Source organism: Myodes glareolus, chromosome 19, assembly GCF_982192425.1.
Source record: "Myodes glareolus chromosome 19, mMyoGla1.1, whole genome shotgun sequence".
In the NCBI taxonomy this organism is placed as follows: Eukaryota; Metazoa; Chordata; class Mammalia; order Rodentia; family Cricetidae; genus Myodes; species Myodes glareolus.
The window spans coordinates 34,119,339-34,146,126 of record NC_142044.1 but is presented as its reverse complement, the minus strand read 5'-3'; the positions used below and the strand labels follow the sequence as shown (position 1 = coordinate 34,146,126).

The 26,788-nt window shown below is 43.7% G+C and overlaps 1 protein-coding gene across 1 annotated transcript in view; it reads left to right on the top strand.

Annotated features, from left to right (window-relative positions):
* Col22a1 (collagen type XXII alpha 1 chain) overlaps positions 1 to 26,788 on the top strand; it is a 245,719-nt gene that overhangs the window by 185,046 nt on the left and 33,885 nt on the right. Inside the window, exons 46-51 of the mRNA XM_087898834.1 lie at positions 1,032 to 1,085; positions 10,869 to 10,922; positions 13,459 to 13,512; positions 17,621 to 17,674; positions 22,105 to 22,158; positions 24,523 to 24,576. Of these exons, the coding sequence (XP_087754960.1) occupies positions 1,032 to 1,085; positions 10,869 to 10,922; positions 13,459 to 13,512; positions 17,621 to 17,674; positions 22,105 to 22,158; positions 24,523 to 24,576 (324 nt within the window). The remainder of the gene's footprint in view (positions 1 to 1,031; positions 1,086 to 10,868; positions 10,923 to 13,458; positions 13,513 to 17,620; positions 17,675 to 22,104; positions 22,159 to 24,522; positions 24,577 to 26,788) is intronic.

The window sequence follows — 26,788 nt, the reverse complement described above, 5'->3', positions numbered from 1 at the left end:
CTAAATCACCGCGGGAGTTTTAGATAAGTCCTTCCAGGACTCCCCACAACAGACTCTTCACAGTGCCGGTCCGGAGATTGCATCCTTGGGTTGGAAACCCCTAGCAGCTGCATCTCAATTCCTTTTGGAGTTCAGACCCACTCTTCTCTGTTCCTCCTGGAGGAGCTGGTGGCCATCCATGATCCCCACCCTGCCCTCTGGGAAGCCCCTCTTCACAGCTAAATGGCTAATGCTCTAGGTGTGATAAAGCAAGAACAGCCATAGCAAAGTGCCTCCTGTGTATAGTCATGTATGGATGTGTACATCCAAAGCACATAGGCATACACAGTGGACACCCCATGATCTCAGCTTCATCACCCACCTTGAATACCCTTGATATTGGTCAGTTCATTACACTTTTGCTCAAAGCAGTAGGTGGATGTGGCCAAGTTGCTTAGTTCTGGATTGGGTCTCCCCTCTGGTGGCCCTCAAGCCCCGAGCTGTAATTTCTTGAAGTTCTGTATGACAAACAGGCAAGGTTTTTCCATGGCTTTCAGCTCAGCGCTCAGATCCACACTGTCCTAGTCCCTTTCTTCCCACACGAATGTGCCCTAAAACTGTTGAGTGGAATCGAGACAAAGCAACGGGTTTTCCTAGAATGCGTGGTTGGGCAAGGAGCAAAGATGGAGGAGGGCAGTCCAAGGTGGGAGCTCGTCAGTTTTTCACCCTTATTACGAACACAGTACACTCTTAATTTCAACCCTATTCTGCTGGCAATGCAGACCAATCAGGATACACGCAAATATGGGAAGCAGGGAGCATCAGGCCACCTTAGTACCTGAAAGCCGCATTGTCACTAGCTAGACATATTAGTAGTGGTTAGGCCTCTGATTTCATGGCCACATTTGATACCATTGCTTGCCTACACCTGTTACATGTGAGGAAGACTCTGGCTGCTCTGTAAGGCTGATGCCTGGGGGTGATTTCAACTTGAGATCCTTTTTGAAATGATTATTTTCTTCATTTTATTTGTCTTTTTGTTTCTGTTACAGGGAGATACTGGGCCTCAAGGCCCCCCAGGGCCTCCAGGAGTGGCGGGACCACAGGTCAGTGAATCCCAGTAAACGTCTTGTCTTCTTCCCCTTCAGTGCCCCATCTAAGCTGGAGGCAAGTAATGCCTAATAGCCGCCTTAGCATTGGAAAGTCAGGTCCCAGGTTGTATCTGATTTTAGTGACCTGGGAAACACAGTGCAGCCCGCTGAACCCCAGTTCCTCTCCTAGAAACCTCCAGTCTGCATTACACACTGTGGCCATCGAAGGCACTGAAATGTGCAGCCCATATTAATTGGTATCAGACACCTCAGCTTCATGACACGGAATAAGATGGCATTCAGAGCAGTGTTAGCACTGAGTTATAGGATGCAAAAAATAACTGGTGATCACTGGTACAGGAGTGAAGAAAGTGCTCCATAAATGTGGTTGAGCTCTGCTACCCTCATGGGAACATAAGGCACACATTAAAGTCAACTGTGCGAAGCCACAGAGACGAGGTCGGGGAGGCATGATCTCAACCAAAGAGTAGGCAGGAAAATGGCTCCTTGGCTCTCAGAACTGGTATTCCTGGCCTGGAGCCCTAGGGCCTGTCAGTGTTGACTCAGCTTTAAGAAGGGACTGTACAAAGCTGGGATAGGAACAGGAGAGGTGGGCTCAGCGCCCTTGTCCCCACGGATGCTCTCTCGGGGAGTTCTCTCTGGTCTACTGTGGCCTCAGTGCTAGCGCTTAGGAAGGAGTTGTTCTTTGTGTCTCTTCCTATGCCCGGTCTGGATGGAGTGTTATCCTTCTAATAGTGTGGGTAGCAGGAAGTTTGGGGTCAGGAGAGAGACACGGTCTTGAACTCTCAACCTGGGATCTTAGAAGAGTTTCTGAATTTCTCTGTTTTGCTGTTTTAATAAACTGGGGCGTGTCATCATGACTCCTGAAAGTAAAATGCTGTCACCGGCACTGGGTAAGCTACAGACTCTCGGTTTATTGTTCTTTCAGTCCCTGGAGTCACAGCCTGTGGAGGGACCTAAAAGAAGGTTGATATAAAATTTAAGAGGTAGCCAGAAATCTCAGTAACCAAGGTAAAAACACATACTTGAATGTAATACCTTTGGGAAACTTGCAATGAATATAGTAGATTCAAAAGGAACTAAAGAACAATCAGAATTTAAACAAAGGCAAGACTGACCCTAACTTAAATGACTGTTTTCACCCCCACTCTGCTACTTTCAAGTGGGCAGAACCCCTATCAGGTTGCATTTTGAAATTCTGTCTATTTTGGTTTCTCTTAATTGATTTTAGATTTTTAAAATTTTTAAAATGTTGTACTTTAATCTTGGTTACTGAAAAAAAAATATCAAAGTGCTGGTTAGATGGTTCAGTGGGTGAAAACACTTGCTACCAAGCCTGATGACCTGAGTTTGATCCCCAGAATTCATACGGTAGAAGGAGAGATCCAACTCCTGAAAGCTATCCTATAAGTAGGTGGGCACATTCACTGTGGTGTGTGATCAACTCAAAATGAATAAATTAATAAATGTAAAAATTATTCAGAGGTGAGTACTTGCCTTAATCTATACCAAACCCTTCAACATGGTGTTGAATTGTTTTAGATTTATTTATGTTTATTTTGTGTATATAAGTATTTTGCCTGAATGGAAGTATGTACAGTACATGTGTGAAGTGCCTGTAGAGACAAGAAGAGATTAATGGAAGCTCTGGAACCGTGGTTACAGATAGTTTGAAGCTTCTGTGTGGATACTGCAAGCTGAACCCGGGCTCTCTACAAGAGCAGCCAGTACTGCCAATATCTTTATACTTAATATATCACAAATGATGAGAAATATCTAGGTCTCCCAGGCCCTGTCCAGCAGGTTGAGATGGCTAGCATTTGTGATCCATATACAAAACCATTTAGTGGTTTTGATACAGTTAAGAGTTTGGTTTCAAAAACTGCCATTAGTTCCTATTGTATACAGACCAGGAGATTTTGCCGAGGGTGCTTTTACATTGAGCAAGACCAGCATGCAGCATCACTGAATGTCCCTCTAGCCACTGCATGTGAATCTCTCTCTCTGATCCTACCGGGAAGGCTCGGCCACGCCCCTGGAGAATTCTGTGCAGCGGCTTCAGCTTTTCCTTAGCTGACCTTTGCTGCCTTTGTGCTGGCTGCTGGGCTTAGCCTCTTGACAAGAAGGAGCCATTATCCAGAGACACAAAAGCAAATCAATTAAACCAGTCCGGCACACTTCCTGCATTGCAAACAGACAATTTTCCTTGTCATCTCAACCGGGCAGGAGGCACTGATCTTTCGGGATGGAGTCTCCATTCTTGTTCTCTTATGACTTACAGCAAGGGCAGGTGTTCTTTAAATATTTTGAAAGAGCTCTTGCCAGAAAATGAACAAAGCTTGGTGCTTTATCTGAAAGCCAGGCTCCTGCTCCTCCAGTTGGTTAGTGGTGGTGTTCTTGAAAATTCTTTGGACTCAGGGAGAACCTCCACAGTAACAATGGCCTAAGGACCAGGTGATGGCCTATATGATATGGCCTCCTGAGCATGATCCTGCAAGGGACACTTATCTTACAGACGAGGAGACTAAAGTTTAGCAACACAAGATGCTAGGAACCAAACCTGCAGGCAGTGTAACTGAAGCTGACCTACAAATCCATGGGTCATCATACTTCTAACTAATAACAACACCAGCACCCAGCACCCGGAAAAGTTCCCAGTGCTCCTTCATTCTAGGCTGAGAGTAAGACCCTTAGGGTAGCCTGTCCTTGTCACTGTGGAGTGTTGATAAATGAGTCACAGAGGCATTGATGCCTCTTCTGAAAACCCACAGGTTGGCATCTTGGTTCTTGGTTTTGAACTCAGACTACTTTTTTCTGCTCTTCACTTTCCCCATGACACTGTCCAGAAAACAGACTTGTTTCTTTTCTGTCCATTCTCACTCACCAAACAAAATCTTTGTAAAATATATGGATACAAAGATATATTTGTCAGCAGAAAGTGCTCCCCATGACAGAGAAGCAATGGCCACTGTAAGCATCCATTGGTCACTGAAAACCTTGAGTGCTCACTGGTCTCCCTGCATTGCCAAGAAGGCTTGGTTTGGGTCTACCACCGTGACTCAGTATCCGACCAACTGCCTCTGTGTAGAGTCTGTCTGCAGAAGCTGGGACTGGGATGAGGAGCTCAGCACCATGGATAGCTTCAGAGTTCCATCATGAGTTTAGAAACTCTAGGGCAGGGTGCTGTAGTGCTTGCCATTCTGGTAGAGAAGGAACAGGGAGTAAGATGGCAGTCATGGTGACAGCCCTGGGGTCACGTGGTTCTGCATTCAGCTAGAAGAGTTTCTCCTGCATTGGTGATGGTGATTGTTTAACAGCTGCCTCTGCTGAGTACTTTATTTCCCGCTTAATGCACATTCTTAACCAGGCCACGGGTCTAATGGAACCCTAAAATGGATCTGGAGACATCCCAGAGAGCAGACATCCTGTTTGGAAAGTTCCGAATAATTCAGAGGAGGCAGAGGTTACACTTACTGCTGTTTCTGTTGACAGAGCATACCAAAGAACCCCATCCATCAGAGGCCACCAGGGCCATTTGTTCTATGATCGCTTTATGAGCCAGTACCATCTTCCATCCCCAGGTGCTCAGTCCTGGGGGCTAACACTTCATGTTCCCTTTAACACCTTCCTCCCAAGTCAGGTGGTACAGGGGAAGGTCAGACACAGGTCATTCTTCTGATGCAGGGAAGAAACCAACAGTCTGGTGGGAACACACGGAGAAGGCATTGTGGCTGGAGACCCTTATACTGGCAGACATAGGCTTGGCTTTGGAAACTGGTACCTCTCTAAACTCCCCTGCCTTCCGCTGCCTGGATGAATTGACTCACTAATTGCAGTAACTGGACATTTTGTTAACTTCTCTGACTCTTCAGTCAGTTATTTAAAGACTGCCTGGACAGAAGGTTTGCTCATGAGTTTTAGTAGCACAAACTCTGATCATAACTCTACTTGTAAAAAAAGTGGCAAGGAGTGTCTAGGAACCAAACAAAAGAACATTTATAAAGTCCAGCATGTAGGAAGCATTTAATACCCATGACTGATGGTGGTCCTCATAGCTCTTAGGCCGTTGGACGTAGTAACAAATATAGCAGGAGACTGGAGAGAGCAGATAGATGTCTTTAATGAAACTAGTGTGGTGGGGCAAGGGGTGACCCATGACATCCCCTGAGGAGGTGGATTTAGTTGCACCGAGGGATTAGGCAGTATTTGTCGTGCATTTGGGGGGGAGGAAGTGAGGTGGAGTTTTAGGCAGGAAACAGCTGGGCCTCTGGTGAGAGGAGCAGAGAGCCTTATTTGCTCCAGGAGTTCCTGCCTTCTCCTTCACATCTTGCAGAACCCATGAGGAGATCCATCCAGCATTTGGCTGACAGAGAATAGCACAAAGGGGAATTCTAAATAATGGAAACACAAATAAAGCGGCACCATGGTTTCAAAATCAGTGCTTATATTAATTTATAATTATATTAAAAAAGTCAAAGTCTCTTTCCAATCTAAGAAACCTCTCCAAAGATAGAAAAAGAATCAGTCTTATCAATATCCAAACACTGATCCAGAATGCAGTGTGCACCACATACTCAGGAGGAGGGTGGAGAGTTGGAGAAACTTCAGTCTTGGGAGCCATTGTGTATGGTTGACCTCAGCGTGTGCATTCATGTCTCAGGCAGTGCTAATTGCTGTAAACAGAGACTGCTTGACCTATTAGCTCAGGCTTCTTACTTACTAACTCTTACAACTGAAATTAACCCATTTTTATTAATCTGTGTATCACCATGGGGCTGTAGCTTACCAGTAAAGGTTCTGGGCATCTTTCTCCTTCAGTAGCTACATGGCATCTGCCTGACTCTGCCTACTCTTTCTCTGTATCTGTTCGGATTTCTCACATGACTTTATTCTGCTAAGCCATTGATGGACACAGCTTTATTCATTATCCAATAAAAGCAGCACATATACAGAAGGACATCCCACATCAAGCTGCTACTAAGACAGAGGACATGGTGACTCCATTTGCCAACCACTTTCATTCCAGATGTGCCAAGTACCTGGTGATCATCAGTAAACTAGCTGGCTTACTTGCTATAGAATCTAGGGGCATAAAAACATCTCCAGCCCTTGTCACAGAGGGTAGTTTTGTGCCTGTGATCCAGACTTCTGCCAATGTTAGTTCCTGCCATCCAGCAGGAACTGGGAAAGGGACGGTTCCCCCCCATGTTTATTAAATTCCAAAGAGATGATTACTAGGTTCTGAGAAAGACATAATTGGGCTCCTGGCAATCAGCAGGCTGAAGATTCATTTATTAGTAACTTTTCTATTGCGATAAAACACAGCAATGGAAACCAGATCACTAGGTCCTCAGAGTGTGACTTGCCCTACATCCCCCTGGTACCCTCATTCTCTGTCCTCTGCTTCCTGGCTTCCCTGATGCTAACCTTTCTGCTCTCCCATGCTGCTTTGACTACAATGACTTATATCTCTGAAAATGCGAGTCAAAATGAATAATTCATCTTTTTCTGTCAGGTATTGGGTCATACATATGCAAGAGTAACAAATACACAAGTATTTTAAGAAAACTGTGCTTGTGGAGTGAGAGTGTCCCTTAATTTTATTTATTCATTTCTTTTTACTATGGGATCATGTTTATTTCTGTTATGTCATTAGCTATTTGAAACAGATATCAGGCAAAATGTACCCAATTTAATTTATAGTTTTTTTTTTTATAAAAAACAAGGCAATAATTACAACATTTCTCCCTTCCCCTTCAAAGGGAAACATTTCATCCCTTCAACCCCCCATATGCCCTCCTTGTTCTGGTTCAAATTCATCTCTTTTGCCATTAATTTTTATTAAATGTATATATGTATGTACATATACATTCCTACGTATGACTTGCTCAGTGTGTATAATGTTACTCAGATGTACATTTTTAGGGCAATGCATTTGGTACAAACAAGCAACTGGTTCTGCTTTTCCCTGGGGAAGACGATTTTTCCTGCTTGCCTCACCCTTAGTTGCCTGTAGTTCTTCATTTAGGCTTGAGTTGGAAAACAAGAGCGAAGCCTTTGGAAAGGTTGCTCACTAAACATCTAAAGAGAACTGGGCAATTCCAACGGTCCTGTAGCTTTGCAAGGACAAAGGCCCTGGGAAGGTGGGATTTAGACCTGTCTTTTGATTGTTGCGTTTCCAGTGTACAACCATGCTGTTAGCATGTTAGCATGGTTGATCTGCCTTCTCCACCATCAGTCAAATCTCAGGACACATAAACCACCCAAACCAGGCATCACGGCCTCGGAAATGTGTCAGGAAAGTAACTTGGTTAGGGAGAGGCTGCTGCTTGGATATTTGATAATCAGACAAGATTGGCAGAGTTTAGATCCCTGAGCTTACTTATGCTCTGAGACCGCAGGTGGGTGATTGGATCTATTGATTGACCGATTGATTCTCTTTTTCTTTCTTTTTATTAAATGAGGCAGGGTCTCATGTTGCCCAGACTATTCTGGAACTCACTATGTAAATGATAATTATCTTGAACTCCTTAACCTCCAGCCCTCCTTGTCCAAGTGTGGGAATTGTAGCAGGTGCCTCCATTGTCAGCTCAGATTTTTATCAGTCTGCAGAGACCAAGGTCAAAAGCAATTTCAGTGACTACGCTGGGTGTCTTAGACATATCACATACTTATCCGTGAGCTCAGCGTATCAACAAAGAGCTGCAAGGGACAGGATCTTTTGTGAAAAGTTCTGACACAGCGCCCAGCACGGCAGGGGATCCATAAATGTCAGACCCTTTCCTGAAAGGAAGTGAGTCATGTTTGGAGGTGGCTGTGTTTGCGCAGCTCTGCGGCTGTAGTGGGCACAGAGACAGGGACAACTGTGGGGATTCTGAGCTGCTGGCATTTTCATTGTTGCCAGCTGCACGTTGAAACCGCTCTGCAGCTAGGCTGAAGACTGGGATTTGAAAGGGATCCATTTACCTCTAAAACCAATTGTCCTGAATGTCAGAGAAGCAGTGTGTAGCTCTATGGCACTTCTTTGGTCGTGAAGTAGCTGCAGACAGAGTGCCAACTTTAGACACCAAGCAACACTAGATGTAATAGCATGCAAAGATGTTGGAATAAGTTCTTTTTCTCTTGTGAACCGCCTTCTTTCTTCCTTTAAACAGTGGCACCTAGCACTTTGTAAGCATCATTTCCTTTAACCCTCACAGCACAGTCTAGGAACCATTAGAAAGAGGGTCCTTAGCATTACGTCAGTGAGCTGCTGTGCACGAGAGTGAGATGGATGGAAAGAGAGCTGGACTTTACACCTCATGAGAAAACTATGGTACCCTGGACTCACTGAACTCCCATACTTTGACCTGCTCCCACCCCCAGTCATTCTGCATGGGCAGTTAGAGGTCTAGGAAGAGATGAAGAGGGATGGGAATGAAACCAGAACCAGAGCAGTTCACTACCAGGGACTCTTCATGGCACAGCTGGATATTTTAAAGGACCCAAAGTGCGGCTGTTTAATACAGTTTACTGTAATACATTTGTTAATACGGTAGTATACTTGGTGTGATGGCTCAATTCTGTAATCTTAGCGCTTGGGAGGCTGAGGCAGAAATAGTGATACAAGTTTGAACACAGGCTAGGCTACATAATGAGTCCTAGGGCAGTCTTAGACGCAACATAAGAGCCTGTTTTATTTTTATTTTTTTTTAAAAAAAACAAAGCTACATCTGATGGCTCAAACCTGTGTTGCCAGTATTCATGAGCAAATGAAGGAGCATTGATGTAAGTTTGAGGTCAACCTGGACTACATAGTGCTAGGACAGCCTGGGCTATAGTTTAAGAATATGTCTCAGAACCAAACCAAAAAAAAAAAAAAAATCACCCCCCCCACACACACTAAAAGCAGAAGACCTACACGTAGACTGGATGAAGTGGGCCCAGCTGTAATCCCCGCACTAGTGGAGGCTGGAGAATTAGGAGTTCAAGGCTATCCTCAGCTACATAGTGAGTTGGAGATCAATTTGAGCTTTATGTGATTCTGTCTCAAAAAACTCAGAAAAACAACAAACAAACACATAAACAAAACATGACTGCTCAAACATGAGCTGAGCAAAGATGATGTCAATAGGCATGCCAAAGTGGATGGGGAAAAGCCCACAAGGCCTCAACCCTATACAAAGAATTATAGGCAATTAAGAAATGCTAGGAGCAGGAGAGGTGCTCTTGCCTAGGGAAGAGCATATCAATTAGTCTGGTGCCAGCCCTGAAAACATATATACCGATAACATTATATGGACTAAGCAGGTTATATTTACAAATATATATACATATGCATGTACTAATGTATATATACATATGCATATATGCATGTAATAGCAATTAATGATAAAAGAGGCTATGAATTTCAGGTAGAGCAGGAGAGTGTATGGGAGTGTTTGAAGGAAGGAAAGGAAAGGAAGAAATGCACTTATAATCTCAAAAAGAATTTAAAAACTACCCGCAGAACCAGGATACATAGCAGTTAAGATTTTGGAAATTTGAATGATCATTTAGGCTTAGTCCATAAAAATACTTCCTGTAGGTGGCATGCTCTAAGTATTGTGGTGACTGTGGGATAATAATAGTGATAAAGGGGTAGGGATGGTGCTGCTGGTGGTACCCCCGGTGATGGTGGTGATGCTCATGATGAGCAGGGGATGGTGATGGGTGATGATTATGTTGACAGTGGTGCTGATGGTGGTAACCATAGTGATAGTGATGGTAGTGATGATAGTATCGAGTGGGGCTGATCGAGGTGATGATTATGATTATAGTGATGCTGCTGACCATAGTGATGGTCAGGTAGTGCTGGTGATGTTAGTGTTCACTAAGAACTAGCACTAAGTCTATCACTGTTCTATGAACTTTATGGACTTTTAGGTTGCTGACAGTTTTCACTGTACCTCCATAACGCATTATCACTATTCTCATTCAGAAGGAAGGGAGTTGGTAAGAGTGACACGCAGCAAAAGATAAAGCAAGGATCAAGGTGCCAAGTGAGAAAATGATATTATAACAAATAGTTAGGAGTTCCCCTTATACCACACTCTGTGAAGGTCTTCCATGCGCCATCTAGCAGTGTAATCTGTGCATTCTCTGAGGTGGATATCATTAATTATTTTTGTCGTTGTTGGTAATTTGTTAAGAAAAGTGCTACCGAGTGTCTGTCTGAGTTGCTCCTTCAGGTTCCACAGCCATTCTAGGAGCACAAGGAACATGTATGTGGAGAAAGTGACCACAGAGTTGAGTGTGCAGAGCTCCCTGGTCCCCTCCCTTACACCTTCCTTCTACCTTTCTCCCACACCTGCTCTTCACCAACACTCACTTCTTCTGTCTCACCTTCCTGGAAGACCTCACACTCTCTCTTTCCCTCAACCTGGACCTTCTGATCCACTTCTGACTGTGGTTACAGATCTAATCTAGAACCATCATCCACCCTTCTAGTGACATCTGCCATCCGTAACTACCTTCAGGTTCAGGAGTGATAAACCAGGCTCGGAGAACTCAATTCTGCCTTCCTCCCAGCCCTGTTCGCTTATGCTCCCTTAAGGGACCTGAAACTCAGCTGGACATTTTCACCAACAGTCTTCGAAGCTGGGCCTGCTTCTGCCCATGTCATCATGGTTGGCATGCAACCATATGATAGAAAATTTGAAGAGAGGAAGAAAGCACCGAAATATACTTGGATATTTGCAGTGAAGCTCTGGTGATATTTCTTGTGACCTAACTTGTCTTTTCTGTTTCCTTTCCAAGGGAAACCAAGGAGAACGTGGTGCAGAGGGAGAGGTGGGACAGAAAGGTGATCAGGTAAAGCCAATGTCTGTCATAAAGAAGCTTGTATTGTAAGAAAGGCCTCCCCCCTCGGCGTGTCTGCCTGTTCCAACTTCCATGCCCGCAGAGGAATGTCTGAATCTTGTTTTCCTGCTCTCTGTCATGATTTCTATGCTGACTCTCATCCCGATCCATCTCCCAGTGGTCTGAGGAGCCTTCATCTTTCCATTTTCTCCCCTCACTCCCCATGATTGCTTCTCCCTCACTGAAGTGTTCCCATTCTCCAGTAAACAGTCCTTCATGCCTCCTCTATTTCTTGAGCCCTTCTTTTTACACTCATGGTACTATTTGAAATGCTCCATGGCGCTCCTTGAGCCCGTCATTGCCCGGTCAGGCTAGCTGGACCCCTCTCCTGATTCATGGGAGGATGACATCAATACTGAAGCCCTCTTCCTCCAATGGATCTGAAATACTGCTTCCCCACTGTCCCCAGGCAGTAGCGCTGGCTGATTCTGCACAGCCTCGCTCGGGCAGCTTTAGTGCTTCCTAAGTGACTTGTACATTGTCTCCACTGCCAACGTTTCCTCTTCTTTCTTGTTCCCACTCTACCTGCCCTCCCTTTCTGCTTTCAAACTGCTTTGCGTCTCACTCCAGTGCTTGTGGAAACTCATTCCGTGCCAGGCACTGCTCCAGAATCTGAGATACAAAACGAGCAAGGGTGAATCCTAACCTCAGGGCATATTGGTGCAGGTGGGTGGAGGGCGAGCCATGAAGCCCATGATCCTCAAGCAGCCACATGAGACCTGTGTTTAAGGTTTCCTCCTCTGTATTTTGGAGAAGCAAAAGCATCTGGGTTATTGTACCTAGAATAGCATGTCAGCAACAAACACTCTGTACATTGTACTAAGTGTTGCTTATGTTTTCCAGGGGCAGGTTTGGAGAGGTAGGAGAGAGAAAGAATTTCCTTGGTATTAGTTTGTATTTTTAGCATTGCTGTTCAAGACTGAATGTTAGATATAAATTCTAATGATAAAGAACGAGTGGCTCATTCTTTAACTCACAGGAAACTCCACATGTGAAAATAGATTATTTCTGTAATAGTAGTAATGTCAGAGCTAAATTATTCCAAGCTTGTTCTGTTAAAGAGGTACACACACACACACATGAGAGAGAGAGAGAGAGAGAGAGAGAGAGAGAGAGAGAGAATGAGAGAGAGAGAAAGAGAGAGAGAGAGAGAGAGAGAGAGAGAGAGAGAGAAAGCTATAGATATGTCTTGATGGATAACAATAAAGTATTTCTCTTGAAAGCATGATGTATGGGTTTGATTACCCAGGGCTTATGTTAAAAATAAGCAAAAACAAATAAACAAACAAAGATGGTGTGGTGGCCTACAGTTGTTACTGACTGGTATAGACAGGTGATCCTTGGGGTTTGCTGGCCAGTCAGCCAAGCCTTCTTGACAAATCTCAGGGAAGTGGGAAGTCTGTATCAAAAACTTAGTGTGCATATCTGCAAGGTTGGGATTATAATAAAAAATAAAATTTCAGGTTCCATCTAGATAGAAGATGCAGTCCCTTTTATTTGACCCCTGAGGAACATTTCTGGGCATTGTTCATTGGTCTGTATATGCATGTTCACACATGTTCATGAATGTGCTCTCTCTCTCTCTCTCTCTCTCTCTCTCTCTCTCTCTCTCTCTCTCTCTCTCTCTCACACACACACACACACACACACACACACACACACACACACAGCACTTTATATCCATGGCCTTGATAGCCATAGAATAAACCAAGCATGACTGCAAATGTATTATTATTCCTGAAATAATGTGACAATAACTGTTCCTTTAGTGTTCCATTGCAGTAAATATTACAGGTAGTCCAGATAGAGTTAAAAGCATATGAGCAGGTGTGAGCGACTCAGAGGTCATTTTGTATAAAGGACTTGAGCACCCCTGAATTCTGGTGCCTTGGGAAGATACCCTGGAACCAAGCCCTGTAGAAGTGGAAGCTCTGCAGCATTGCGCATGCCCACGTTGTTTTCAGTTCTCCTTTGGGTGGGACACTGTATGCATATCTGGAAGGTTGGGAGTATAATAAAATGATTTTTCAGGTTCCATCTAGATCCAAGATACAGTCCCCTTTGTTTTTATCAACATCCTCAGCTACTTCCGTATGCCTTCCCCCCACCCCAGATGATTTGAAGTAAATCCTCTTTCAAGACATATTCATTTTTACAAATATTGTGATGAACTTTTTGTTTTCAAGACAAGGTTTCTCTGTAGCTTTGGAACCTATCCTAGAAGTCACTCTGTAGACCAGGCTGGCCTTGAACTCACAGAGATCCACCTGTCTCTGCCTCCTGGGTGCTGGGATTAAAGGCATGTGCCATCACTGCCTGGCTGGATGAACTTATTTTAAACCTATAGAGTCACTAAGGTTACATGAAAAAGAGACCCTTCGTGTCAGAGTTTTCAGACTCCGGATTGGTTTCTAAAACTTGTTATTTGTTTTAAGCTGAAAGGTTTTTATGAGTCACTTTTGAATAATTATCTTCTGTGTATTCCTAGGGTCACCCTGGAGTTCCAGGATTCATGGGCCCACCAGGAAATCCTGGGCCACCAGTAAGTAGACTCTCTAATGATTTTTGTCTCATGACTTCGGCATTCAAGGCATGTGTCCATTCTCCATGGAGACTGTATCACACTGGACCTATCTTATTTTAAGGGATGAGATTGTTATTAAAACACCTAGGGATGACAAAGAAGTAATTGGGATGAATATTGAGGGATCTGAGTAGCCTTCAGAGACAGGCTACTCAGGGTGATTTTGGGCCTGAGGACTTCTGGCAAGGAACGATGAAGCCAGTATTTCAAGGTTATGATCTTGAGTAAATAACTCCTTTACATTGAACTTGAAGATGCCCATATAAGCCTAGATTCTCCCCATTGTTCTGGGATAATTACAAATTATTGTTCAGTATTATTTCTTTAACCACTTATTGTTATTCTCAGACATTTTTGATAACTATAGTGTCTATTATTAATAGCATTCAATTGTGCCTTTTAAGCAAATAATTTCCTTGCTCTTGTAGTGACTGCAGCCATGACATTGACACAGGGCCTCAGCATTTCTCTGTTCTTACAGATTAGTCATGTTGTTTTTCTGCGTGGATCCAACTGCAGTTGCAGCTCTTAGATTTATTGAAGGTAGCCATGACAACAGGCAGTGTCAATTACTGTCCCTGCTGAGCCCAGGACCCCAGAGATTTCCATGGATTCTTCATGAAACTCTTGCCTCTCAGACCTTGCAAACAAGGCCACTCTGAATGACTCAAAGCCTATTGAAAAGGAACCTGTGCCTAGCAGAAATCAGAATTTTTAAAATAAATTTTTAAAAAGATTGTCACTTTGGATAATAAAATCAAACTGGATTTGTTGTTTTATGCTATGTGTACACACTGTATTTGTGTGTGTGTTTGTGCAGGTGTGTATATGCATGCATGTACACACATATATATGTATCTCCATATATATGCATGGAGATACCTTTAGAATCCAGAAAGAGGGCATTGGAGCTCCTCAAACTGGAGTGGCAGATAATTGTAAGATGTTATGTGGGTGCTGGAAACCAAACCTATGTCCTTTGCAAGAGCAGGAAGTGCTCTTTACCATTGGACCATTGCCATCTCTTCTGTCCCTGCTTTGTCTTTTTAAATATCCACTCACTGACTTCTAGTTTTGTTAATTGATTGAGAAAAATCAAATAAAAAATGTTTGTTTAATAAAATCATGTAAGAGCATGAAACAGTAATTGGCCTTTCATAGTAAACCTCTGCATCAAGTTCATAATAAAAATCATTCATTTCAGAGAATGAAAAGTCCATTTTAAGTCCTTGATAGTAACCATCTGCCCTCTCCTGATATTTCTGATGGTAATGGCTTTTTTAATTCCCAAGTCTTAATTCCTGCCTGATCTTATTCTGCTATATGCTTTTGTGGAGGAAATCATAAAGAGACTGATTCACTTCTTGTCACTGAACGGCATAGAATTTCAAAAATTTTTAAGGTTTATAATTTTACTTAGTAAATCATGTTGCAAAATATTTGCATGCTGTCCTAATAAGTTTCCTATTTCTGTGATAAAACACCATGATCAGAAGCAACCCAGGGATTTATTTGGATCACACATCCCAGGTCAGATTCCATCACTGCAAGAAGTCAGCGCAGGAACTCAAGGCAGAAACTGAAGCAGAGACCATGAATGAACTCTGCTTACTGACTTATTCTCTATAGCTTGCTTAGACTGATTTCTTAAGCACCTAGGACCACCTTCCCAGGGGTGCTATGCCCTCAGAGGACTGAGCCCTCTAATAACAATTATTAGTCAAGAAAATGTTCCACAAACATGCATATAATCCAGTCTGATGGAGACATTTGTGCCAAGTTGACAAAAAAAGAATGAAAGAAACACACGTGTTCACATGCACGAGTACACACACACACACATACCCCAAAACCCCACCCGGCACACCTATATTATTGTTAGATTCAAAAATCAGGCAAATTAAATTTTGAAAAAGGTGGAACTCCAGTAGATACTGGGGACAGTCATTAGAATTAATCAAAGAGGAACATGTGAGAGACAGGTGACTTTATTAAAAATCAGTTCATTAGTGAATAATTTCTTGTCATGGTAGTTTAACCTCCAAGTGCACTCCATCAGCTGAGGATCAGAGAGCAGGGACACAGCTTTAAGCCTTCGTCCCTTCACCCTGATAGTTCCAAATCTAGTACATGGCTCTAGTACCTTCCCACCAGAGATTGCTATAACTCAGTGCTCCTCGGCAACCATAAAGCACAGGTCCTGGCTTTGGATACTCATGCTAAATGCTGAGTCCGAGACACAGAGGCCAGCACCATCAGACGCCAGTGGGTCTATTTCCAGTTGAGCAATGCTTGCAGCTTATGTAAATGCTTACTGAGAGGCTGTCTCTTTTATGTCCTGCTTTGGGCTATTGTGCTGGAGCTTAGGTGATGAGTCAGCTCATAGGCTCAGTGGCTGGTCCCACAGGAGCAACTCAAGAGCAGAGAAGTCACCAGCCTGGCTATTTATTTATAAGTGCTTATTATTTGGCAGGATCTGTGTAGGGTTTTCCATGGTCTAGGCTCAAGTCCTCAGAGCTCTTCCAACATTGACTTTCTTCCCACAGCCAGTGTCCTCCCACCAGATAAAACCTTTACCACTTTCCTACTCTGCTTTTGAGTCCAACTTCACAAAGTCCAGGGTTCAGGGAAAGAAACTTTAGCAACCTTTGTGTAGAAAAATCAAGATTTGAGAAAGAAGCTACACGTAGCTTTGAACTAAATGTGTAGTTTCACCAATAACCTCATACTATTTGTTTAAATGTCACTGATTTCCTTATAGTTTATGAATATTATTTGACTTTTTATCTAGCCTAAGAGATGTGGGCAATCAAACAGCATTCTGCCTCAAGAACTTGCAATCCAAAGAAAATCAGTCCTATTTACAACATCAACTTTCATTGATGTACAAGGCTATAATATGATTACTTCTCTGTTCCTATAACATGGCTAGCATCTAAAAAAAATATCACTTACTCCATACACATAAATCAATCAAATGTTGCTGAATAGTTATCAATGCAGTTCTGCAAGAAATGTTCATGTATGCTTCCATGACCAGTCCATATCTCCTGTAGGTCTGGTGCTTGGATGGAAGAAAGACATACGATATTAGATGGCCCTGTGTGCAAAGTCGTTGGGATGTTTTTGGTGATGGTTAATTCTTTATGTGCATTGCCCTTTTCAACCCACCCAACAACATCCAACATGGTGGTTGCTTGCTTTTTTTTGCATTCCACAAAGGAATTGGGATGTGGAGGGGTAACGTGACTTGCTCTGGGTTGCAGAGCTTCTCTGTGAAGAGGAAGGATTCTGAGTTTGAGGTTTGGTCTAAGTTAATCTCTTTATCCTGCACTAAATACCTCTTCTGACTCACTCAGACATCCCCCGTCTCCCTAAGATGAAGGTCGTTTCCTTACTTTCAGAGAGACAGAAGCTGAGCTGAGGTCACATACAGCTCCTGAACGCTAGCGAGAGGCAAATGCCTCAGCTCACTTAAAGATTACTCCCTTCATCCCCCAGTGCATTCTGCCCCCACTCCCATCTGATTATTCAAAAATATTGACTGAGTGTACTTCAGAAGCTTCTTCAGTTCCCAGGAAGAGAAGAAATCACACAGTTTGTATAGTAGGCGGGGTTGGAAAAGAGGACTGTAGACACTAAACAAATTTAAAGTCAACAAACACTGGGGTTATCAGACATTGGCATGTGCTACAGAAAACAAAAGCTACCAATGGAGGAAGATATTATTATGGTTTATGAGAGGCCAGTGCTTGAACTTCTCAGTCTTGCCAGTAGCAAATATCTTAGAAACTGATGCCTGAGTTGAGCCTGTGGGCATGGGGGCAAGGATGAAGGCAGAAGGAACAACACCCCCAAAAGCAGTGTGTAGACCCATGCCCGAGGTTCATCTGTAATGCCTACTCACTTTTCCGGAACCTTTCTTCTGTCTTTTTGAAAACGTGAAGATTTTTTGTTGACTTAGGGATGATTGTCTGGGCAGTGCTTTGCCCCTTCCTGAGATGTGGTTCTTCCCCGGCCTCATTTCAACTGCACATGATACTGCTCTCCTGCCTTGTCTTTGTAGGGAGCCGATGGAAATACAGGCCCTGCAGGCCCACCAGGACTTCAAGGGTCCCCGGTAAGTTCTGTGGGAGACCGAATAACCATCCTTGTGTTGACCTTTAGGACTTTTTAGAGCCCCGTGTTTGCCAGCTCTGCTCCTGTCCTCTCCTGTGGTAAGCTTGCATATTCTTGAGGCTCTGTTCATTACCATGGTTTCTTGTAGGGAAAATGCATGACAGATTGCCTCCTGTTAGCTATCTCATTACTTTACCGCTAAAACGAATGTTTTGATGAGGTAGTCTGGTGACCTGTGATTCCCTAGTGGAAACAAGCTCTAAATGCATGTTCCATCTCACCTTGTCAGAGTAGTTTCTGTCCCGAGTGACCTTTGGTGAATGGAGAGGCCCATCCTGTGCTGCGGTGTGCTCAGGTGTGTTCCAGGCCACAGCTCTGTTATCACAATTGTTCCAGAGGATGGTACAAGTCAGGAAAGAAGGTCATTGCTCAAGGTCCCCCAACCATAGCTGGTATCATTGGTGGTATCATTGAACTCAATGCCCTTTAATCTCAAAACCTAGAATTCTTTTCTTTCCATCAAGCTGCTAGAACCAAATCTGGATTCAGTGCCGTAAAGCAAAAACGGAAATGCAGGTTGGGAGTCACTGTGCTTATTGAGTACACGCATGACATTTAAAGATACATCCACTATATCAATGTCCCTTATCCCTTCTGGCCTCTCTCCAGCCATTTCAGTCTTGTAATTTAGGGAAGTCTTTTAAGCCCAAGTTTCTGTCCCCAAATGAATCCATGGAGCAGGATTTCCAGTGCAAATTACACGAGGGTCTTTAATTCATACTAGAGTTTGGACTACACCGCCCCCACACCAATGCAGTGGGTATGGGAAGTACAGCCCTGAACCCGGGGAAGAGGCAAACTTTTAAAGGGGAAATGCCACAATCAGGGGAGTTCGAGTCCTGTCATTTTGGGATTGGGTGAGAAGTACATAGGATAAGGCAGTTTCTGAAACCATTGGTCAGTTTTTGGGCACAAAAACCTAACAAAGAGCCATAAATTACTGACAAGGTATCTTCAAGAACAGAATGCCTCCCAAGAACATCTGGCCCTCGTTAAATTTTATGGCCCTGCTCCCTCTCTTCTAATTGGCCATTTTTAGGGTATCTGTTCAATTTCTGCTATGGCGGCACGTTTCGGGAACTGAGATCACCCCCCACTCCCAGCTCATTATATGGCTTAAGATGAGGTCCCTTCTTTTAAATGGAGTTTGCCAAGTCAGGCCCTCACAAGTCTAGAACCGCTATACCCATTTTATGGATAAAGAAAGTGAGACTGGAGAAGCAGTCAACATTTAACAGACGAGTCAGAACTAGTTACCAGGAAGCTTGACAGCAAAGTCACAAAGAATGAGGTTGGGCTTCTGCTCCTGTGTCCCTGGCAAGTACATGTACAGAAGGACCCTTGGGGTACAGTTAGCAACCCCACATCCTTCTTTGCCAGCATGGAAAAGCGGTGCCCAGTAGACAAAGGCATGCAGAAAATAAATGTCCAGCTTGGGACTTAAGTCAATTTGAAGACATCACTTTGGTGTTCTTTCTACTATTTCACACCAGCTCACCGCGGAGCGCTGAGCTTGAATAACCAGCAGCCCCATGGCCTTTCATATGATCATCCTTCGGTCAATCCGTTTGAAGCAACCAATGCATAAATCCCAGGATAGAAAGCACTGCAGGCAGCTTTTTATTGATTCTCAGACCATAAAAGATTTTCCCAATAAAACTAATGGACTGTTTGCCTGAGGAGAATAAGATACTGAGCCCAGCTGTAACATCATTGCATTACTTTGAATTAAACTCTATTAAATAAGACTTTGATTCTATCATGGGACCTCTTGGTAAGTTATGGGAGCAGTTGGGGCTGCCCACAGTCCTGATAGATTACTATAAATATTAAAGTGGGATATGGTCGAAGTTTTCTTAGGTGAAATGATGTTGGCTGGGTACTATGGATATACACAGTTCATACAATCCTAGGTATTATCACTATTTTGAATTAAAACATATGAGTGACCTGCCATTATTTTGATATGACGTGAAGAACATCAGTATGATGTTGAGTCCCCAGATGGCATCTCTTATAAACACTTTTATAAAACACAATGTCTAAATAGCCTCTCTTTGCTACCAGAAGTGGTTTGAGGGCATAACTCCTCTGAAGCAATGTGAGTGGAGAATTTTAGATTGTTGGGACTTTTATTGATCTTTTACAGCTGTGTGATACCTATCACTTTACACAGCAAGGAATTTGTGTTTTCACAGCCAAGACTTAATTTGAAAATAAAATCATTATTTCCTGCCTGATTTCAATTAGTTGCTTAATAAATATTTAACTGCGTTAATTCCACGAGCAAACTTAAGGGGAAATGTCCCATGTCATCTTGTTTGCATTCAGCTCGAAAGCGAGATCACAGAGACGCAGACTGGGCCAGGGTGTTCTGAAAGATCTGTGGGGCTGGCTCTGTGTGCTGGAATATATAACCAGAGGCTAGGTAGAGAGTGTTGTCTACTGTGTCTATCTCCTGAACTCTCGGTCAAGTGACCTGCTTTGTAAATATTAGAGAAGTGTTTATGGTGGCTGGAGAGTCATGAGGCAGAGTCCTCTCTCAACTTGCCCCCTTCACCTGAGAATCAAGTGAATGATTTCGCTCGAGGCTTAGCAAACTTTACTCTGAAGAAACAAATAGAAACCCTTTCAGACTTTGTGAGACACTGTTCTCTGTTGTATCTACTGAGTTCAGGTAAGGCAGCATGAGCGTAGATAGTACACATGCTGGTAGGGAATGGATTTCCCCTAACAACACTTTGTTTACAAGAACAGCCAGAGGACTGGACATTGCTGACCCTCTTCTGGGATCACTTTTTCCATTTTAAGGTTCCTAGTACAATGAACATCTAGAAAGTAGTCCAGAATGTGCCATTATCAGTACTTAAGATTCCCGTGTTAACTGAATGTTTGATAGAGTGTATTCGTACTACTTACATGCATGGTGGTAGATTCTGTAATGGGGGAGGGATGATCGCTGTGGTTCACTGGATTGACTAATTTGCCTACATCTGAGAGGCAGTGTGTCCAGATCATGCATAATGCTGTAAAGACACCGCACAACCCCAAATCAAAATCAACTCAAAGGCATACCACATTCTCTGTATTATTTTAGAATTACAAGTAACTTCCCATGCATATGAAATATGTGAATATTTTGCCAAAGCTTTTAACAATGATAAAAATATAGCACGATCCTTTCTGCACCAAACTCAAGTGTCAGTAAACCATCGCTCTGTGTCGTAAGCATGCGTTGCTGCTGTCTTCTTCATGGCTGAGGTTTGGCTAAAACACAGTGATGCAGCTTATGTACGGTACAATTAGTGCTTGATAAAGGAACTGAGTTTTGGTCCCCTGATGGGGCCATTTTTTAAGATCTGCATTGAAATGTGGAATAAATACCCACATTTGCTTGTTTTCACTTACATTTTAAAGGTAAACTCAACCCTTTAGAACAGAGATTCTCAACCTATATGTCATGACCCTTTGGGGGTCTAGTATCCTGATGCCTAAGACCATCAGAAAGCAAATATATTTACATTAGAATTCAGAAAAGTACCCAAATTGCAAGTTATGAAGTAGCAAAGAAAATAATTTTATGACTGGGGTGACTATAGCATGAGGAATTGCGGAACAAGGTAACAGTATTAGGAAGGTTGAGAATTTAGACTATGCTATTTTATATGATTAGAGGCATCAGAATCTTGCCTTGCAAAGGCACTGGTGGAGATCGGAAAGTCATCAAGAGCCCTACATACTCATGGCAGAGGTAGGGAGTGATGGGAAGCTGAGCCGTGTTTTCCGAGCAGAGGCCGAAGCCCTGAGGGCAGCTCTGGGCCTTCATGAACAAAAGGGGAAACAAAATGCCAATTGATGCAGCTCGGCCAAACAGACTCAAAACACCATGCGTCTTTCATGGAGGGGATAATGACTTGTCACTATTTCTGGTGAAAGGTTTGGGAATCTCCGGAGAAATACACAATGAAAATATTGAAAGCATGGGTCTTTCAGGCCTCCTGGCCAGCCTTCCACTTGTGCTGTTCTGTCGGTGCAGAACACAGCCCTAGGCTGTGCTGTGGGGAAGAACAAATCCTGGGTTGGATCTGGAGCCAAGTCTTGTGAACTCCAAATCTTTCACAGACGTCTGATGGTGGATTCCCCGAGTCTCTAGTGTAGAGTGGGTCTCTCTGTGCCAGTACTGTGTGAGCATGCTCTGTTGAAGGTGTCACAGCCCTTGAGGAGGGCATAGCCTGTGATGCCAGGAGGCTGCAGGTGCAACCTTAGCTTTTAACCAGCTCCTCCTAGCTCACGGAGCAGCCCCCTGTGAGATTTCTTTCCAGGACAGCCAGCAAAAGATTTCATGGTATTTTTATGTCTTGACTCTTTCAGGGCAAAGAAGGCCCTCCTGGTCCCCAAGGCCCATCGGGCATTCCAGGAATCCCAGTAAGTATCACTTTGAAGTCTGGTTTCTCATCAGAAAAGTTAGCAAGCACAGATACATTCCCAGCCAGGTGTGGGGTACACACCTATAGTCCCAGCACTAGGAAGGTGAGGCAGTGTGTAAGACAGGAGATGCTGTCTTAAAATTTTTCCCTCTTCCTCCCCAAAAGATTCATCATAATAGCATAAGGTGGCCACTAGTGGAACTTACGGTATTTTAGAAAATTAGGAGAAAAAATAATCTTGCACCTGGTTATTACAAAGGACATCTAAATTTGAATGAAACCTGTAAATGTCTTAATCTTCTTTTAGGCTAAAACTGAGTAGTTTCTTATTTAAATATTCCATTTTCTCTCTCCTTCTATAGTTACACAAACATATACATTCTTACATGTATCTCTACACACCCAGACACATAAATGTTTTTATTTACTGCACTGTTGTTACATATTTATAAAATTTTCATATCACATGTAATGGGTACTGCCTTATATGTGATGTTCTCCTGTGGTCTCATAAAACAATTCTTTCATTTTAAAGCATACAATGGGCAGCTTAACATGCAATCAGTTCTCCGATTCCTTTGGGATGACCCCTAGAGTGGAGTTTAATTGTTCTACTGTAATTATCGCTAAGGTTTTTGATACGTGCTACAAAATGCCCTCACACAAATGTTTGTTCTGAGCCTTGCAATTTAATACACAGCTCAGTAGTGTTGAGATCTCCAGCTTATACTAATTGTCTGTCTGCGGAGACCTTCTCTCATGTCCACAGCATCCCCTCCTGCTCCCCAGCATACATTCTTTTATTCCAGCCATATTTATAATCTTTTGGCTCCTCTTAGGACTCACTATAGTCTCTCCTGCCACAGTTGATCCTCTCCAAACCACAGGGACTTTGAATGTGCAGTTTTGTCTGCCAAGAATGTCCTCTGGTTACCCTTCTTCACTATTTGATGCTTCTCAACTCTCAGGTACTAGGAATGGTACAGGTACACTGACATATGCACTGAGCCACATTCTATACCTCATTTTTTGTCTTCTGTTTTCCTCCTCCTTGGATTTATTATGTATATATGTGTATAGCTTGTGTATATGATTGCAAGGCTGGCCATTTGGTATTGATAATCTGTCAGGGGCATCATCCTTAGGGAAGACGATCTCTCTCTCTTTCCTGGCATTCCTTAGGTTCCTGTAGTTCTTTGTCTAGTAGGAGTACCCTGGCATTTCTTCCTTCCACATTAGTGTGTGCATTGGTGTCACTGGGTCCTGTTTAGACGCTGCTGTGCTGTTGTGTATCAGTGGTAAAGCTTTCCTTTCATTTCTAGGGGATATAATTTCACAGCAGACTTCCTGATTCTCTGACTGGTATAGTCTTTCTGCTCTTTCTTCCGTGATGTTCCTTGAGCTTTTAACTGCAGAGAAGATGGATCTATAATTTGGCTGATTTGAAGTTCACATGATAATGCTGGGAGCAGATACCAATGAAGCAAGCAGTGGGACAGCAGCCTGGACAGGCAATACATTCTGGTCATTGCTGCAGCATCCTCCTCCATGCCCAGGCACTACAGGCTAAGGGCACTAGTGGAGAAAACACAGACTTTCATAGGCAGCTGCCTGTAAGTGAGGCTGCCTCACTGGCCCGAGCCAGTGCTTGTCTGAGCATTGCAACTCACTGCAGGGTGCTTTTAGCATTTCTTCTAGGCTAAAAGCCACCATGAGAGCAAGGTTCTATGCCTCAGAGGTGCAAGTCGTATTTAGTACTCACTTGACTGAATTCTTTTTTTTCTCAGCTTTGCTACTGGCTTTTGAATTCAGTGGCCTGAGATTACACTCTCTTCTGTCTTACCTTTGCCATCTTCTGAGACCCTGAATGTGTACTTCAGGGTTGCAGAATTCTCATCTATAGACGGGACCAGCACTGAGGTAGAGAGACTAGAGAGAGATTCATAGCTTGGTTTTGTCGAGAGACGTGTAAAACATCACTGGACTTTCTAGAACCAAGCAATCTCGGCCCTCTTTCCCTGCACCCCATAATGTCTCAAGAGAAGTAGTATTTTGCTGTGTGATTTTTTTCTTTCTCTCACCACCTACACCCTAGTCAACTTACTCATAGAAGAGGTCCACAGTAAGGAACAAAGTGGGGGCGTTGGGTGATAAATAAGAATCATGGTGCAATTGCAAAGGGGTCTGCTTCCCAGTGAGGTCAGATTCTGCTGGACTCCAGAAGTTGGGGAAGATGCCCGTGGGCCGCTAACTGAACATAAAGCCGCTGATGCACAGAGGGGCGCTCACAGTTGCCTCCGTGTCTGCTCTTCCTTCTCTCTAATCTTCCTTGACCTACTAAGTAGTTGAGTTTATCTTGCAGGGAGAAGAAGGCAAACAGGGCAGAGATGGAAAGCCAGGTCCCCCTGGAGAACCGGTAAGGGACTCTACACTTACCCGCCCGTCAAACCCACCCATTCTCACCAGCACCTCTGGGATGTTGACGGGCTCCAATGATCCCGACACTATCATGACCTATGTACCACTGTCCTTACTTCTCATAGTGCTACAAGGAAAACACTCTGCTTTGCAACTGAAATAAGAAACTATTTAGGTTGGGAAGTTAGCCAGCCTAAAGTCATACAATGGTCTGATGACAGCCCAGAATTTCTGAGTTCAGGTCTGCCGTCCTTCCATACTGTATTTTACTACCTGTGTAGCCTCAGCCCTGTGGCTATGGAAGGGAATTTGGGGCAAGTGAGCTATACTAGCTCCTGGTCTTGAGAGCTGCTCCCCAGCTTCATGTTTTAAATCTGGCCCACAGGCATTTGCTGTTGCTTGTATTTTTCTGTAATGACACTCATTAGAACCCCCAGTGAGGTAGACAGATGCAGGACTCCTAAGGCTATCTTTGGTGGTCCCATAGCTGCATGAATTACCCATGACCTCAAAGTCCTTTCCTAAGGCTTGGGGACCTCTCTTGCCTGGATTCAGGGTCTTAAAATGATGATAACGGCTCCACAGTTTCTGACATCACTTCTGTCTTCACAAATCTAGAGCTGTGGTATGGCTCAGTGGAGTGTTCTCTGGTCATGCAGGGCCCTGGGTCCACTCCAGCACAGGGAAGCCATGCACCACCAAACAAAACAATATTCAAGCAAACCACGCACATGGTAGGGAAGATAAAGGGCTGCGGGAGAGAGAGGCCTGGCTTCTCCCCACGTCTGTCTGCTTACATAACAGGCGTGCATCTACTAGAACACTGGGCAGCTCTGAGAAGAGTGGAAGCTCCACCCGTGGAAGGACCGTTCTGCATGAAGGGAACATGTGGGTGACTTTATACCCCATGGTGTTTTAGTTACTTTTCTTTAAAAGTGTTTTTTTAAAATTGCATTTGCATATTGATCTGGGTATGTCTGTGCCGCGCACAGGCAAAGGTCTGAGGCCAGCTTGCAGAAATCAGTTCTCTCCTTCTATCCTGTGAGTCCCAGAGATCTAACTTAGGTTGTCAGGCGTGGTGGCAAGTACCCTTACCTGTCAGACATCTCACTGGTACAATTTCTATCTTTCAAACGAATTAAATAGACAGTTTAATTAACGAATAAATGTGTGTGCTCCTGCAATGGTTTATGTGTACAGTGACTGTGCAGTGCCAGAGGGTGGGGCATAAGAGGGCATCAGACCCCCGGGAACTGGAGTTCCAGGCAGTTGTGAGCTGCCTGATGTGGCTGCTGCTAACAAAACTCTGATCTTTCAGAAGACCAGCAAGGGCTCTTAACAAAGAAGCCATCTCTCCAGTCCCTCTTTTAATATTTTAAAGCAATCTTTATGTGTTACTTATTGATAGAACTAAATGTAATATAAGAAATTAAATCATGTTGTGCCCAGTCCCAGCAACAAAGTGGCTCTAGATGCTAGCTGGCATTCTTCCTCGTAAGCTGTGTAACCCCTGGCGAGTCGAATCACCTCTCTGAGCTTCAGAATTCTTCAGTGAGATGGAGGGTGATATCCCAGCTTGCTAGAAGTTGGAGATCAAATGAGGTGAAAAATGCGCAGCGCACCAGGTTTTGCTAACTCTTAATTATTTTAGTGAGGTCCTCTTTGCGACTGCCCTGTTTTAACTGCTGGCGAGGTCAGAACTGTGGAGCCTTTGCAGCCGCTAAGTGGTATTACATAAAAGTTTTTCCTAGCAGAGCTCATGATCTGTTTAATTTGGTTGGCCGTAAACTGTTATGACTCAATCCAAATCTTACACAGCTTGCCTGAAGCACCCTCTTCATCATTTTATACCGTTTGTCGGTTGCAGCAGCCCAGGCTCACTGCTGAGGGGAAAAGAAAGAGCCTTCCCAGGGAGAACAAAGAGGGATGCTCTATGGAGTTGCCCAAAGAGGCAGATAGCAGACAGAGATGGAGGGATTGGGAAGGGGTGCATAAGGATTGAGAAGCATTCTTGGGACTACCCAGTGCCTGGAGCAGCAAGCCTTTCACTCCTTTTCCAATTTAAACCCCAGAAAAGCCCAGAGTTACATATGCTCTTTTTGTCCCCAGATGAGGAAACGGGATACACAGAGGCTAATAGTTGGACCAAGGTTTTCCAGCTGCTGAGTGAAGTCATGAAAATCGTGTCTCCGAGGCTGACACAGAACTCA